General features: G+C 39.3%; 1 protein-coding gene across 5 annotated transcripts in view; it reads left to right on the top strand.

The window, feature by feature from the left end:
* The window catches only part of rhot1b (ras homolog family member T1), a 55,903-nt gene that overhangs the window by 4,808 nt on the left and 36,454 nt on the right, over positions 1 to 14,641 (top strand). For 3 of the 5 annotated variants that reach the window (XM_020536671.2, XM_020536672.2, XM_020536673.2), the window contains exons 2-9: positions 337 to 418; positions 3,300 to 3,343; positions 7,231 to 7,284; positions 7,433 to 7,485; positions 7,715 to 7,823; positions 8,677 to 8,778; positions 9,396 to 9,494; positions 10,674 to 10,782. In XM_020536671.2, coding sequence (XP_020392260.2) covers positions 337 to 418; positions 3,300 to 3,343; positions 7,231 to 7,284; positions 7,433 to 7,485; positions 7,715 to 7,823; positions 8,677 to 8,778; positions 9,396 to 9,494; positions 10,674 to 10,782 — 652 coding nt within the window. Of the gene's footprint in view, positions 1 to 336; positions 419 to 3,299; positions 3,344 to 4,002; positions 4,076 to 7,230; positions 7,285 to 7,432; positions 7,486 to 7,714; positions 7,824 to 8,676; positions 8,779 to 9,395; positions 9,495 to 10,673; positions 10,783 to 14,641 lie in introns of those variants that run through there. The other 2 variants (XM_020536674.2, XM_048610722.1) reach the window with 2 other exon arrangements.

Below are 14,641 nucleotides of genomic sequence, written 5' to 3' on the forward strand. Positions count from 1 at the left end.
CCGCCTCTGCATATTTAATTTTTTTTTGCACAAATTTGTGTTTGAAAATGGAACTTCCTGGAGTTGCTAATGTCAATTTTAAGACTACTTTCCTGTGTATATTATATACAGAGTTGCATTATTTATCTTGTGCCAAATGACTGCTGAAACTACTGGTCAGATTATTCTGGTGGAAGATCAAGGACTGAAATGTTATTTGTCTTCCTGTATCCACACAATATTTTGACTTTTATTACTGGGCAAGTGGTAGAGGGAATAAGGTTAATGTGGAGTATGTGAATTAACCATTGCCTGTGGGTGCATCACTTTGCACAATGATGTTTTGCTTTCTTAAAGGTTCCTCTGCGTGCAGAAGAAATTACTATTCCCGCAGATGTCACTCCAGAGAAGGTTCCCACACACATAGTAGACTATTCAGGTAAAGAAGGATGCATCATCAGAATTGATTTTATTCCTAGGAAGCATTGCCTTGTCTGTAACTAAATTCGCTTGAGGCATTGCTAGCTTGGGACCTCTTGACAAGTGTCTACAGTATCAGCAATATGATTTCACTAACTCACTTGAACCTTATTTATTGTTCACTAGGTTGATTTCAGAGATGTAGTGATGAGCGTGTGAAATCTTCATACAAACGAACAAAAGAAATCCCAGATTTAACTTCCAAATCTGTTTTGAGAAATTGTTCTTAGGTGGTGCAGTTGATCTTTGTGCCCTGGATTAAGGAAGAGAAAAATCACTGAAAGTGCAGTTTTCTTGTCTCAGCTAGAAGTTTCATGTATGTGAGACTGTGTGCCTATTTTGATTTGATATTCCCCTGATACTACAGGTGGGAAATAGCTACTCGGGTGAAGTATCAATGAATGCCCATAGCCAGTGCTGCAGTTCCACAGCATGAAGTCACATCTCCAGGAAAGGATGGAAGAAAATAGCGAAAAATGTTTTTAAATTAGCGGTTGTGATTTCAGCTATCTTCTTCGCTTAACTTCTCCAATCTCCTCCTCTGTTGAGTCAGTTTTTAAATCACACCTCTTTGAGCAAACCATCTATCTTTATAGTTTGTCTCTTTCTTTGTGTGTCAAATTCTGATAAACTGGCATTCTCTGAAAGGAACCTTAAAGTGTTTGGCAAAAGAAGTGGAGACAACATGAGGAGTAAATGGTTCACACAGCACATGGTAAAATCTGGAATGCACTGTGTTGACTGTATCATAGAAAGAGATTGGTCTAAATTATCAAGAGATTTTGATCGAGTAAATGTGGAAAAACTGTTTCTACTGGTGACCAGCGGACATGTAATTGATACAAGAACCAAGAGGGGAGATGGAGTTTTTTCACATAATAAGTTATGTTCAAAATGAACTGCCTAAAAAACAGATGTTGAAAGTAGCTTCAATATTAACAGAGAATTGGATGCCTTTTTGAAGGGATTATATTTGCAAGGCTGCAGAAAAGGAAATTAATTGGATAGCTCTTTTGAGTTACACAGATACAATGGGCTTTTGTGCTTTATCATTAATAGTTGCAACGTGCTCTGATCAGGGTAATGCTAATTGCAAGGTGTGATACCTTAAGAACCACTCGACTTGGCCCATTCCAACTTTAAATAATTGGAATAGATATTTCTATGAGACTCAGCATTAAAGTCCTATTCAAAGTGAGTGCTCACAACATTAAATTGCAACATTTTACCTCCAGTTAGTCTGTCGTACCTGAGAACAGAGTGCATGTTTTAATTCCAAACCTGCTATTTTATTCGCCTATCTACAGCTGCCAAATGTTAAACAGACTACAAAATTATAGTTGCATGGTTTCAAACTGTACTTCTCAGTATTGATAAACTAACATCATTTAATTTCTTAAATTTAGCAAGAACCTTAAAGGGTAAAAAATTCTGAGGGATTAATATTGCAAAAGTGGCAGACTATGGTGGATGTTGAATAACCCAAGTAATTTAATTTTCTTCTACCATTGTGTTTTAAAGTGTTCTAATTTTATTCCATTTGATAAAACGATATAATGAAAGAGCATTTAGAAATATGTAATATGATTGAACAGGCTTTATGATAGGGAAATCATGTTCTGTCACATTCTGAGGTAACAAACTGGATGGATAAAGGGGAAGTTGTGAACTTAATATACTTGGATTTTCAGAAAGCATTGTACTAATTAATAAGATCCGTGGCGTTGAAGGTAGTACATTAGCATGGATATATGTTTGACTAATCGAAGAGAGAGTTGGGATAAGGAGATGGTAACCTGTAGCTTGTGAAGTGCCCCAGGGATCAGTGCAGGGACCACAGTTTTATACAGTACATATTAGTGACTTGGATGATGAATGTGAATGTGCTATTGCCAAGATTGTGGATGAGACAAAAATAGGTAGGAAGACAAGTGTTGAAGATGACGCAAAAATTTTGCAGAGGGGTATAGACAGGTGTAGTGAGTAGGCAAAAACTTGGTAGGTGGAATGTAATCTGGGAAAATGTGATATTATGCATTTTGGCAGGATGAGTGGAAAAGCTTAATATTATGTAAATGGAGGACTGCAGAAAGCTACAGAACATAGAGATTTGGTAATCTTCATGCATGAGTCATTAAAAAGCTAGCATTCTAGTTCAGAGGGTATTGAGAAGGCAAATAAAATGTTGGCCTTTACCTCAAAGGAAATAGAGTATAAAAGTCGGGAGGCTTGCTAAAATGGTACAAAGAACTAGTCAGATCACAGCTGGAACACTGAACAGTTTTGGTTCCCCTTATCTAAGGAAAGAGATACTTGCATTTAAGGTAGGCCAGAGAAGATTCACTAGGCTCATAACGAGTATGGAGAGCTGTCTTATAAAAAGAGGTTGAGTAGATTTGACTTGTGCTCAATGAAATTTAGAAATTTACAAACTTCTTTTTAATAGTTTGCCATATCTTGTCTCTGTCCTTTTAACAAAATGGTGTGTTATTGCCTTATGCTTCACTAGTTATATTTAGTCACTCTTGTTAAGCGATAAGGTTGCTTCTTAAATTGGATGGTTTAGCATATAATACCTTCTTGGAAGATGGAGGTTGGGGTAAAATAATCTAGGACTAGTATTTGTAAACATTTTCTGGGTTTTTATTTTCAGGATGTGATTCAGGCTTTTAAATGTAAAAGTACCTGCTTTTATTGGTTTGTCCAATTTTTACTTGATGTTATTTCTGAAATGTGAACATCTCCAAGCACCTTGTGGGATTCTTTTAAAATGTTCTTAAATGCATTTCACCATAATGGCAATCCTGTAATCTGTAGTCTAACACGTTTCTCACCAACAGAAGCAGAACAGACAGAGGAACAACTTCATAATGAAATTTCAAAGGTGAGCCTGAAGTTAATATAGTTTGTGTGAAAGACCTTTTTTATGATCCACATTGGTCTCCATAAGGGTTTAAATTATCCATATAAGTTCGAGATCAAAGGAAGATTTGAAAGCAACAGGTGAAAAAAGAGGAAGTATCAGTATGGATTTCAGATTAAACGACAGTTGGCAATTATAATTAATGACTTGAAATCTCTCTTTGAAACATCCCAGATGTGTATCATGCTCCAAAGGAATAGGTTACAGAGAACTACTCTTTTGATTCAGTTTTATCTCCATAAAATTTCATAGAAAACAGGCAGTTTATGATTGGAGTTAGCACAGTTTAAAAATATACCAGCAGCTGAGACTGGAGCAAAGGGCTGATTTTAGTAATGGAGCAAGAAAGCAATGAGCCCCATTCTTGAACTGTTTTTTCCATAATCTTAAAGAGAATTGGAGAGTCACCTGGCTGAATGCTAGTGGAAGAACTCCAAACATCTCGTACTTTAAGAATAGCCAGAACCAAATAAATAGGAGCAGGAGTTGGCCATTTGGCCCTTCACGTCTGCTGTGCCGTTCAATATGACCATGGCTGATCATCCAACTCAGTACCATGTTCCTGCTTTCTCCCTATACTCTTTGATCCCTTTAGCCATAATATATCTAACTTCTTGCAGACATTCAGGGTAGCCACGGAAAGGGTTGACCCACTCAAGGAAAAAGGAGGGAATCTATGTGGAAGCAGAAGAGGTAGGTGAGGTCTTAAATGAATACATTATATCGGTATTCACCAAAGAGAAGGAATTGGTGGTGGATGATGTCAGCGAAGGGAGTGTCGAATTTCTAAGCCATGTTGCTATTAAAAAGGAACCAGTGTTGTGCATCTTAAAAGGTATTAAGATGGATAAGTCCCCACATCCTGATGGGATCTATCCCAGAATATTGATGGAGGCAAGATTACAAAATGCTGGAGCATTGACAGACATCTTTGTATCCTCGGCCAAAGGTGAGGTCCCGGAGAACTGGAGAATAGCCAACATTGTCCCGTTGTTTAAGAAGAGTAGCAGGGATAGTCCTGGAACTTACAGGCCTGTGAGCCTCATGTCAGTGGTAGGGAAATTATTGAGAAAGATTCTCAAGGACAAGATCTATAAGCATTTAGAAGCAAATGGACTGATTAGCAATAAACAGCATGGTTTTGCGTGAGGGAGGACATGACTCACTAACTTAATCAAGTTTTTTGAGGAGGTGACAAAGATGATTGATAAGGGAAAAGCGGTTGATGTTATCTACATGGACATCAGTAAAGCCTTTGACAAGGTCCCTCATGGCAGACTGGTACAAAAGGTGAAGTCACATGGTATTAGGGGTGAGCTGTCAAGATGGATACAGAACTGGCTTAGTCATTGGAGACAGAGGGTAGCGGTGGAAGAATGCTTTTCAGAATGGAGGGCTGGGACTAGTGGTGTTCCACAGTGATCAGTGCTAGGATCTCTGCTGTTCGTGATCTGCATAAATGATTTGGAGGAAAACATAGCTAGCCTAATTAGTAAGTTTGGGGATGATACAATGATAATGGAGTTGCAGATAGTGAGGAGGATTGTCAGAGGATACAGCAGGATATAGATCAGTTGGAGGCATGGGCAGAAAAATGGCACATGGATTTTAATCTGGACAAATGTGAGGTGATGCATTTTGGAAGGTCAAGTACAGGTGGAAATTATACAGTGAACGGCAGAACCCTTAGGAGTATTGATTTGCAGAGGGATCTGGGTGTGCAGGTCCACAGATCACTGAAAGGTCACCGAGCAGGTAGGTAAGGTCATAAAAAAGGCCTATGGCATGCTTCCCTTAGAAGGGGCATTAAGTATAAGGTTAGGCAAGTTATACTGCAGCTTTATAAAACTTTTGTTAGGTCACACTTGGAATATTGCATACAGTTCTGGTCACCACACTACCAGAATGATGTGGATGCTTTGGAGAGGGTTCAGAAAAGGTTTACCAGGATGTTGCCTGGTATGGGGGATTTCAACAATGAAGAAGGGTTGGATTGACTCGGTTTGTTTCCACTGGAATGCGGGAGGTTGAGGGGTGACCTGACAGAAGTTTATAAGATTATGAATGCCATGGATAGAGTGGAAAGTATGAGGCTTTTTCCCAGGATGTAGGGATCAATTACTGGGGGACACAGGTTCAAGGTGTGAGGGGTGAAGTTTAAAAGAGATGTGCAAGGCATGTACTTCTCACAAAGGGTGACGAGTGCCTGGAACATGCTGCCAGAGGAGGTGGTGGAAGCAGACACAATAGCAGCGTTCAAGAAGCATCTGGACGAATACATGAATAGGAAGGGAATAGAGGGATACAGATACTGCAAGTGAAGACAGTTTTAATATGGAAGGGCAAAATGTGTCAGCGCATGCTTGGAGGGCTGTTTTGTTCTTTGTTCTTCTTTGTTCAATGTTTTGGCCTGAAATACTACTTGTGACAGAGAATTCCACAGACTTACCACCCTCTGGGTGTAGAAATTTCTCCTCCTATCAGTCATAAATGACTCTAGAATGTAACTACTAGTTCTGGACTCCAGAACGTCCTTCCTCTGTTTACCCTATCTTGTTCTTTTAGAATTTTAAAGATTTCTATGAGATCTCCCATCATCCTTCTAAACTCCAATGAATGTATTTCTAACTGGTCCAGTCTAACTTCGTACCTCAGTGCTACAATCACAACAATCGGTCTGGTAAACTTTTGTTACACTCTCTGCATATCTAAAACATACTTCCTCAGATAAGGAGACCAAACTGCACACAATATTCTAGGTATGGCCTCATCAAGGCCCTACGGCAAGTCATCCTTGCTCCTTGAATCCTCTCACTATGAAGGCCAAAATTCCAGCGCACCATTTGCCTCCTTCACCTGTTGCACCTGCATCCTTATTTTCAGCAACTGGTTTACAAGGATGCCCAAATCTCATTGCAAGTCCCCTTTTCCTAATCTTTCACCATTTATGTAGTAATCTGCCTTCCTGGTTTTGCTACCAAAATGGGTAACATCACATTTTTTTCACATTATACTTGTCTGCCATGTATTTGCCCACTCAAATTGAGGAGAATCTGGTTAATCTGTGAGAGCTGTGGCACACCTTGATTTTGTCCCAGGAGAAATGAAGGAGCCCTTAAGATCTTGTAATGTTTAGTGGAACTCCAGGGTGGGAATAAAAATAGAACAAGGAGTGATCCATTGAGATTTGGGGTTTTAAAACAATGGGTTTAGAAATGTATTAAGTTATTAGTACTTGCTTTGTTTAGTTCTTGTACAGTACAAGTTTTGGTTTAAAATATGAAACTTTCTGGTTTAGTTACATCAGTTAGCTGAGTTTGAATTTCTTTTTAGATTATTGGTCTCCTTCAATCTTTACTACTGAACAATGAGGAAAGTATATCAACTACTTTAACAATCCAAACTCCTTTAGTGTATCCATCAGTGCCATTATTGTGTTTTATTTACAGTGAAGTCTTGTCATTCTGTTGTCCATCGTCTTTGGATTTGCTTTTCCACACAATGCTTTTTATTTTATCAATAAGTACAACTCGACTATTTGCTAGAAACAGTAGAAATTTCTGAAGAAGGGTCTAGGCCCGAAACATCAGCTTTCCTGCTCCTCTGATGCTGCTTGGCCTGCTGTGTTCATCCAGCTCTACACCTTGTTATCTCAAGTGTTTGCTGATCTGAGAGTCTTTGGGACTAACTGAGTGCACTGCATATGCATTCACAAAAATGAACAATCGTGACAGTCTCCAGAAGCACCCAGAAAATGGCAGGACTTCACTGTATTTAAAGAAAGCTGATCAATGTTTCTAGTTGTGCAAACTGATTTAAGTCTACTTATTTTATGCTTTCTGTTGCAGGCTAATGTAATCTGTATAGTGTATGCTGTAAATAGCAAAAATTCCATTGACAAGGTGGGTGTAATTCAAATGTTAAAATATATCAAGTATCGGATTGAAAAAATATTTTGTACACCAATTTCTTTCAGAACTAGTCAATCTGATTTTCTTTGGCTAAATTTTGAAGCTGATTGTTACAAAATTAAATATTTGCCTGTTGCAGGTAACAAGTCGATGGATTCCTCTAATAAATGACAGGACTGATAAGGATAGCAGGTACAGTGAAATTAGTTAAGTACAGCAACTTGGTTTGAAAGGTTAGAAAGTTAAATGATTAAAGAGAGTTTTTGCTATTTGACTTGTATATAGCAAGATATTGCCTTGCTCTCTGTTTATTTAATAAGAAATTTAGAATTAAATCAAAATTACTACAGAAAATCAAAATCTGTTTTTAAATCAGATGTGTGAACCAACCTTAATCTCTATAAATGTATTGTTTTTCCAGAATGCCCCTCATACTGGTGGGAAATAAATCTGATCTTGTAGAACATAGTAGCATGGAAGCTATTCTTCCCATAATGAACCAGTACACTGAAATAGAGACTTGTGTTGAGGTAGGTCATTCTTTCAGTCCTGCATATTGGATTAGCAATGTTGAATTGCTGTTGTATGAAGAGGAGCATTTAATTGATTTTAGCGTATCAAGCTAAGGCAGTTGAAAGTCTGTTCAACTGCATGACTATGTAAGTCTCTGTTTCTTATGCTCTCTTCTTCCTCCCCACCCCCACCCCGGAAACTTTCTAATTGTATGATTGAGGTTTTCATGGGAGAAGGGAACTGCTGATTGTTATATTGCTGCAAGTGGGCACTAATCAAAGGTTTATTGATTGGCACATCATTTATCATTGGTGTAATGTTAGAATCTCATGAATAAGCTTTTGTGTCAACAGCTGTCTTTCTGAATCACAAGTTACAAATATGAATGCCATATTTCCTTGGCTTCAGCCCATGGCCTGCAGTGGTTCAAGAAGGTGACCTAAAACCACTTCCTCAGGGGCAACTACATATATGCAGGAAATGCCTGCCTTGCCAACAACACTTAAATGTCCCAAGCAATTTTACAATCATTGATTGATTGTTTATATCACATACTCGGTTCACCAGGTCCAGCTTGTTTTCATTGTAACTTCGCAAAACCTGTGAATTTACTTTTATGTAACAACTAGCTTGTTTGTCATAAAAAGGCAGTCAGGCAGCATTAATAATGTGGTTTTACAGAAATATTTGAATTATTTTACAATCTGATATGGTCAATTCTGTGGAGATTTTCTCGCAAAGAAAGTAATCTTTTGTTGGCCCCATTAAGAATTATTTGTAAAAATGTCTTACTAGTTCAGCTCATATGTACTGTAACTATTGGATTATTTTTAAACTGTTCAAAATATGAATTTTTGTTAAATTTTCCAGTGTTCAGCAAAGAACCTGAAGAACATCTCTGAGCTATTTTACTACGCACAGAAAGCTGTTCTGCACCCAACAGGTCCACTGTATTGCCCAGAAGAGAAAGAGGTAAAGATGACCCTGGCTAAAAGAATACCTGTGTCCTTCCAATGTGCTAACATGCCTTAATGCTTCTATGTGATGTCTCTGTTTGCATTGTATTGAGTAAACCTCATTCCTGAACAATTTATGTGCAGGAAATCTGTTATCCAGGGTCTTTAAGGGCCACTCTTGAGTTACAGGAACATATGAATTAAGAGCAGGAGTCAGCTATTCCACCTGCTTAATAGGTCCACAAAAGCTGCTAAAATTAGCAATGACTACGTTTTAAAAATATTTCATTTGTGAAAAAGACGTTTGACGATCTATCTCAAAAGGTGCTGTATAAACATAAGTCTCTTTTCAGCTTTTCTAGCCTTTTTTGCCTTATCCTAACTATCTGGTCCTATCAAGATTGTGGAGTTGAGAAGAGATTGTGGTCATGAACCTGAAGCCTGGCACTCTAGTGAGCCAAAGCCTTGACATATTGTGTCACTGAGAGTGCTTTCCATTATTCAACCCTGAATCTTGGATAGCTGAGTCTTAGCTGTTAAAACATTTTTACTTTGGTTTTTCATCAGACAGTATAAGTCAGAAAGGTTTACTGGTTAGAGCCTAACTTGTTTCATTTGTTTATCTCTTCACAGATGAAGCCTGCCTGTATCAAAGCCTTAACTCGTATTTTTAAAATATCAGACCAGGATAACGATGGGATTCTCAATGATGCAGAACTCAATTTTTTCCAGGTAGAAATCTAGTGTATGCACACGCCTTGACGTAACAGTGCTTTCCATTATTTGAAATTGTTTCGACCTAGAAAGGCCAACCAAATAGAATTAGTAAGGGAAGGCCATGTCATAGAATCATAGATTCCCCACAATGTCGAAACAGGCCCTCTGAAGAGCATCCCACCCAGTCCCAACCCCCTACCCTTTCCCTGTAACCCTGCATTTCCAATGGCTAAGCAAGAGCAAAGAGGAAGTGCTGAACTTGTACAAACTTGCTAGACCGCAGATGGAGAATCTACACCTCCCTAAACACTATGGGCAATTTAGCATGGTCAATCCACCTAGCTTGCACATCTTTGGACTGTGGGAGGAAACCAGAACACCTGGAGGAAACCCACGCAGACGTAGGGGGGGAATGTGTAAACTCCACACAGACAGTCGCCTGATGGTGGAATCGAACCCAGGTCCCTGGTGATGAGGAAGCAGTGCTAATCACTGAGCCACCGTGCTTCCTTGTATAGCTCCCTTGTTGTAATAAAACATTCCAAGGCACTTCACAGTGGCATTGTAAAGCAATGTATGACACCAGGCCGTGTAAGTTAGATACATACAAAGCCGTGGTCATTTAAAAAATGCTGTGAAAGTTTTTTTTTAAATCTCGGATCGATGAAGTGGCTAATTCAATATGAATTGAAAAATGTAATTCAAAGATGTGTATGGCTCTGGACCACCTTAATGAACGGTGTTAGAGCTATGTGCATTGATTTCAAGCATTGATTTTCCTGTATTTTCAGTTTGAGACTGTATAAATGTATATTGAAGACCTTTATGTTCATATGACATGAATTGCTACATGTGCATTTTTCCATCTATCGTTCTTTCAATATATTAAAAAGCCCAAAATCCAGAATCTTGACCATGTCACAGACCTAGTAAATCTTAGGTTCTGTGTTAGACCTTCCTTTGCAGCCTTTCATATTTGCTGAATGGAAAGTACTGATTACTGGTCACTGGCAGGCTTTAGAGAAAAGATTAAGAGTAGTAAATGGATGTCATGGGTCTTAGTTTGAATCCCAGTCTCCTAGACATTACAAAAATGTCTTTCCAACCCAATACTAATTGTCACTCAACTGTCCTGGTTAGTGAACTTGCTTTATTGTGAACATTTTGTGACTGTTACTAATCTATTTAATTTAGAGAACCTGTTTTAACACCCCATTGGCACCTCAAGCTCTGGAAGATGTGAAGAATGTAGTACGGAAGAACATGAGTGATGGTGTCGCCGATAATGGGCTAACGTTGAAAGGTAAACTTTGCATCTGTGGAATTGCAGGAGTGTATGACACGGGTAGAGGGGTGGGTGGGTGGAGAGTTATCAGCCCTTCATCCAATAAGCATTCTCAAGTTTCTTTAGAAATAATCATCGAATGCCCTCCTGATTTCTTCAATTGATCCTACCTGTGCCTCCGTCATATTTTCATGCAATGCATTCCAGACCTGAACCACTGCCTGTGTGATGTCACATTTTCTACGTTTGCAAATTACTTCAAATCATTTGCCCTCTCGTTCTAGACCCTTTTACCGAGTAGGAACAATTTCTCACTATCTACTCAATCCAGACCCTTCATGATTTTGAAAAATTCTTTTGGATTTCCTTTTAGTCTTTTTCAGTCCAAAAAACAATACAAGCCCCTCTAATCCATCCACATAACTAATATTTCTTATCTCTGGAGATATTTTTTGTAAATCTCTTGTGCACACTCTCCTATGTATTGATATACTTCCCATAGTGTGGCACCCAGAACTGATCACGGTTCTCCACCTGCGGTCTAGCAAGTTTGTGCAAGTTCAGCACTTCCTCTTTGCTCTTGCTTTATGCCCCTGCTAATAAAACTCAGTTTACTGTGTGCTTTATTAACTACTCTCTGCATCTGTCCTGCCACCTTTAATGACCTATGCACCATTGTATCTATGTTGTGCCATAAACATGTCTCTGACTATATTCCCATGAGGAGTTAGCACCCAAAATTTACAGCCATATTTTGAATGGGACCATGGGGTTGTTCTGCATTAACTGCCTATTTCTCTTGAACTGTGTGAAGTTCACCTGTTCATTTCTGTCTCCAGGCCCTTAAGCTGCAGTGTGAATGCCTCTCTGAATATGCTATCCATGGATGTGCCACAGTGACTCCAGCTACTATTGACGCTTTGAAACCCAGAACTCCAGTTTCTGTAGCTGCACATGTGATTGTCTTGGACATCATTAGAGTCCATGACTTACCATATTACAAGCTAAACATTCCACTGTGATGCACTGCCATGCTTTAACTTACCTTGTGTTAAATTTGCTGTTCTTTAGATTACTTACTTTTCTTGTTTTAATACCTCATTTGCACCTTAAGCTCTGGAAGATGTGAAGAATGTAGTATGGAAAATGTGGTACAAGTCAGAAGTGGGGATGCTCGCTGATGATTGCACAATGTTCACCACCATTTGGGGCTCCTCGGATATTGAAACACTCCGTACATAAATGCAGCAAGACCGGGACAGTATTCAGGCTTGGGCTGAAAAGAGCAACTAACATTCTTGCCACTCAAATGTCGGCAATGACCATCTCCAATAAGAGACAATCCAAGCACTATTCCTTGACATGCAATGATATTACCATCATTGAATCCCCCACTGTCAGTATCCTGGGAGGGTTATCATTCACCAGAAACTGAACTGGACCTGTCATCTAAATACAGTGGCTACAAAAGCAGGTCAGAGTCTCGGAATACTGTAGTGAGTATTGTCCTGACTCCCCAGAACCTGTCCACCTTCTGCAAAGCACAAATCAGGAGGATAATGGAATACTCCCCACTTACCACTGCTGAGTCCAACTTCAACAACACTTAAGAGGCTTGACACCATCCAGGACAAAGCCCACTTGATTTGGCAGTGCATCCACTCCCTTCACCACCGATGCTCAGTAGTAGTAGTGTGTACATTCTACAAGATGCACTGTAGAAATTCACCAATGATCCTTAGACAGCACATTCCAAACCTATAACCAATTTTTTTCTAGGGCAAGGACAGCGGATACACTGGAATGGCAGCTCCAGTAAGTTCCCCTCCAAGCCACACTTCATCCTGACTTGGAAATATATCAGTCTTCCTTCTCTGTTGTTTGATCAAAGTCTTTGAATTCTCTCCCTAACAGTTTTGTGGGTCAACCTTAAGCGCATAGATTGCAGCGGTTCAAGAAGGCAGCACACAACCACCTTCTCAAGGGCAACAAGGCAGTAAATGCTCCCCAGCCAGTGACAACCATTTCCCCCAAGTGAATAAAAATAAAATCAGCCCTGACTTTCTAGTGTTCTGTTAAATCCAAGTATAGCAGCTGCATTAAAAATAGTATGCTTTTCTAATTTAGAGCAATTTAAAGAAGCCCCTAATGTTCAGTGTTTGTTAGAAAGATTTATTTTCCAACTAAAAGCTAATGACCCAAGTCACATGACAGGTGCATGACAAAACTGGGCCATGATAATGTTTTATGAATGGGAGGGATTGAGCTCCGTTTTGTCAAACTGAAGTGTTAAAATTTTTAAACTTTTTAAAATATAGTTTATGAACAATTGAGGCTGGAGCCTGTTGTTGGAATTTGCATGACTTTTTTTTTTCTTTATTCATTCACGGGATGTGGGTGTCGCTGGCCAGGCAGCATTTATTGCCCAGGCAGCAGTCAAGAGTCAACCACATTGCTGTGGATCTGGAGTCACATGTAGGCCAGACAAGGTCAGGACGGCATTTTCCTTCCCTAAAGATCACTAGTGAACCAGATGGGTTTTTCCAACAATCGACAATGGATTCACAGTCATCATTAGATTCTTAATTCCACATATTTATTGAATTCAAATTCCACCATCTGCTGTGGGTCTCTGGATTAACAGCCTAGTGATAATACCACTAGGCCATCGCCTGCCTTAAAGGAAAGGAAAGATGGGGGTTTTTAAGACAATGGAATGCTCTTTCCCAGAGAGCAATGGAGGCAAGAGAGACAGTCAAAGTGTTTTGGGGTAGATAGGAAAGCAGAACCCTCAATCGGACCTGCCATGATTGTGTGAAATGACAGAGCAGGTCATTTAACTTCATTCCAAATTTACCACATTTATGCTGAAAAATAATCACAACCATCTTTTCCAAAGCTATGTAGGAATTCAGTTTTAACACTGTGTGAGAGTTTACTAGATAGGCCACAGACAGTGCTTCATTGAATAAATTCCTGCTTGATCTTGCCACAAGAGGGGAGTGTATTCACATGTGCATGTTAGTTAATTGTTGTCTCCTGTAACAGCATGCAAGAACTTTGCGATTAGCATTCTGTCTTCAACGAATAACGTTTTATTTATTTTAACTTCAAATTCGATTGTGTAGAAGATTCTATTCTCATTTCCTTATCCCTGTTATTCGTGAACTGGCACTACCTGCAGCTGATAGGGCTATAGAGTGACCTGACCCAGGCTTTGGGGAATATGATTTCTTTCTCCTTTTTGTGCTTGGTGCCTTGTTCATAGTAACGCAGCTGAGATATGAAAAGTGATATTAGAATAGTGCAATTTATACACTAAATATATGTTTTTGCTGTAAATGTGCCCAGGTGTGGGTTTCGGATCTGTGGTATGTTGTATTTCTAACAGAATTTAGGACTGGAGAAAGCAGAGAATAACCATTTTTAGTCTTGGCATCTCGTGACTGCCAATGGAATACTTCCTGCCAAGTTTCCTGTTGCTTCTTAGCAGTCCAATTTTCTACAAAGAGTTTGAAATACCGAGAATGTTATTAATAGGAACAATTCCATGGGAATGTAAACAGCTTCAGAGATTGAAATTATCATTATCCTCTGCATCTTGTATGCACAAGGAGCAGGAGTAGGCCGTTTGACCCATCAAGCCTGCTCTGTCGTTTCACACGATCATGGCAGATCTGATTGAGAGTTCTGCTTTCCTGTCTACACCACAACACTTTGACTGACTGTCTCTCTTGCCTCCATTTCTCTCTGGGAAGGAGCATTCTATTGTCTTGAAAACTCTCATCTTTCCTTTCCTCCTTATCTCAGTCTTAAGTGGGAAATCCCTTTTTAAGCTGTTAACCCTGGTTCTAGTCCCCCCATAGGTGAAACATTC

The sequence above is a fragment of the Rhincodon typus genome, chromosome 23 (genome assembly GCF_021869965.1).
Source record: "Rhincodon typus isolate 14 chromosome 23, sRhiTyp1.1, whole genome shotgun sequence".
Taxonomy (NCBI): Eukaryota; Metazoa; Chordata; class Chondrichthyes; order Orectolobiformes; family Rhincodontidae; genus Rhincodon; species Rhincodon typus.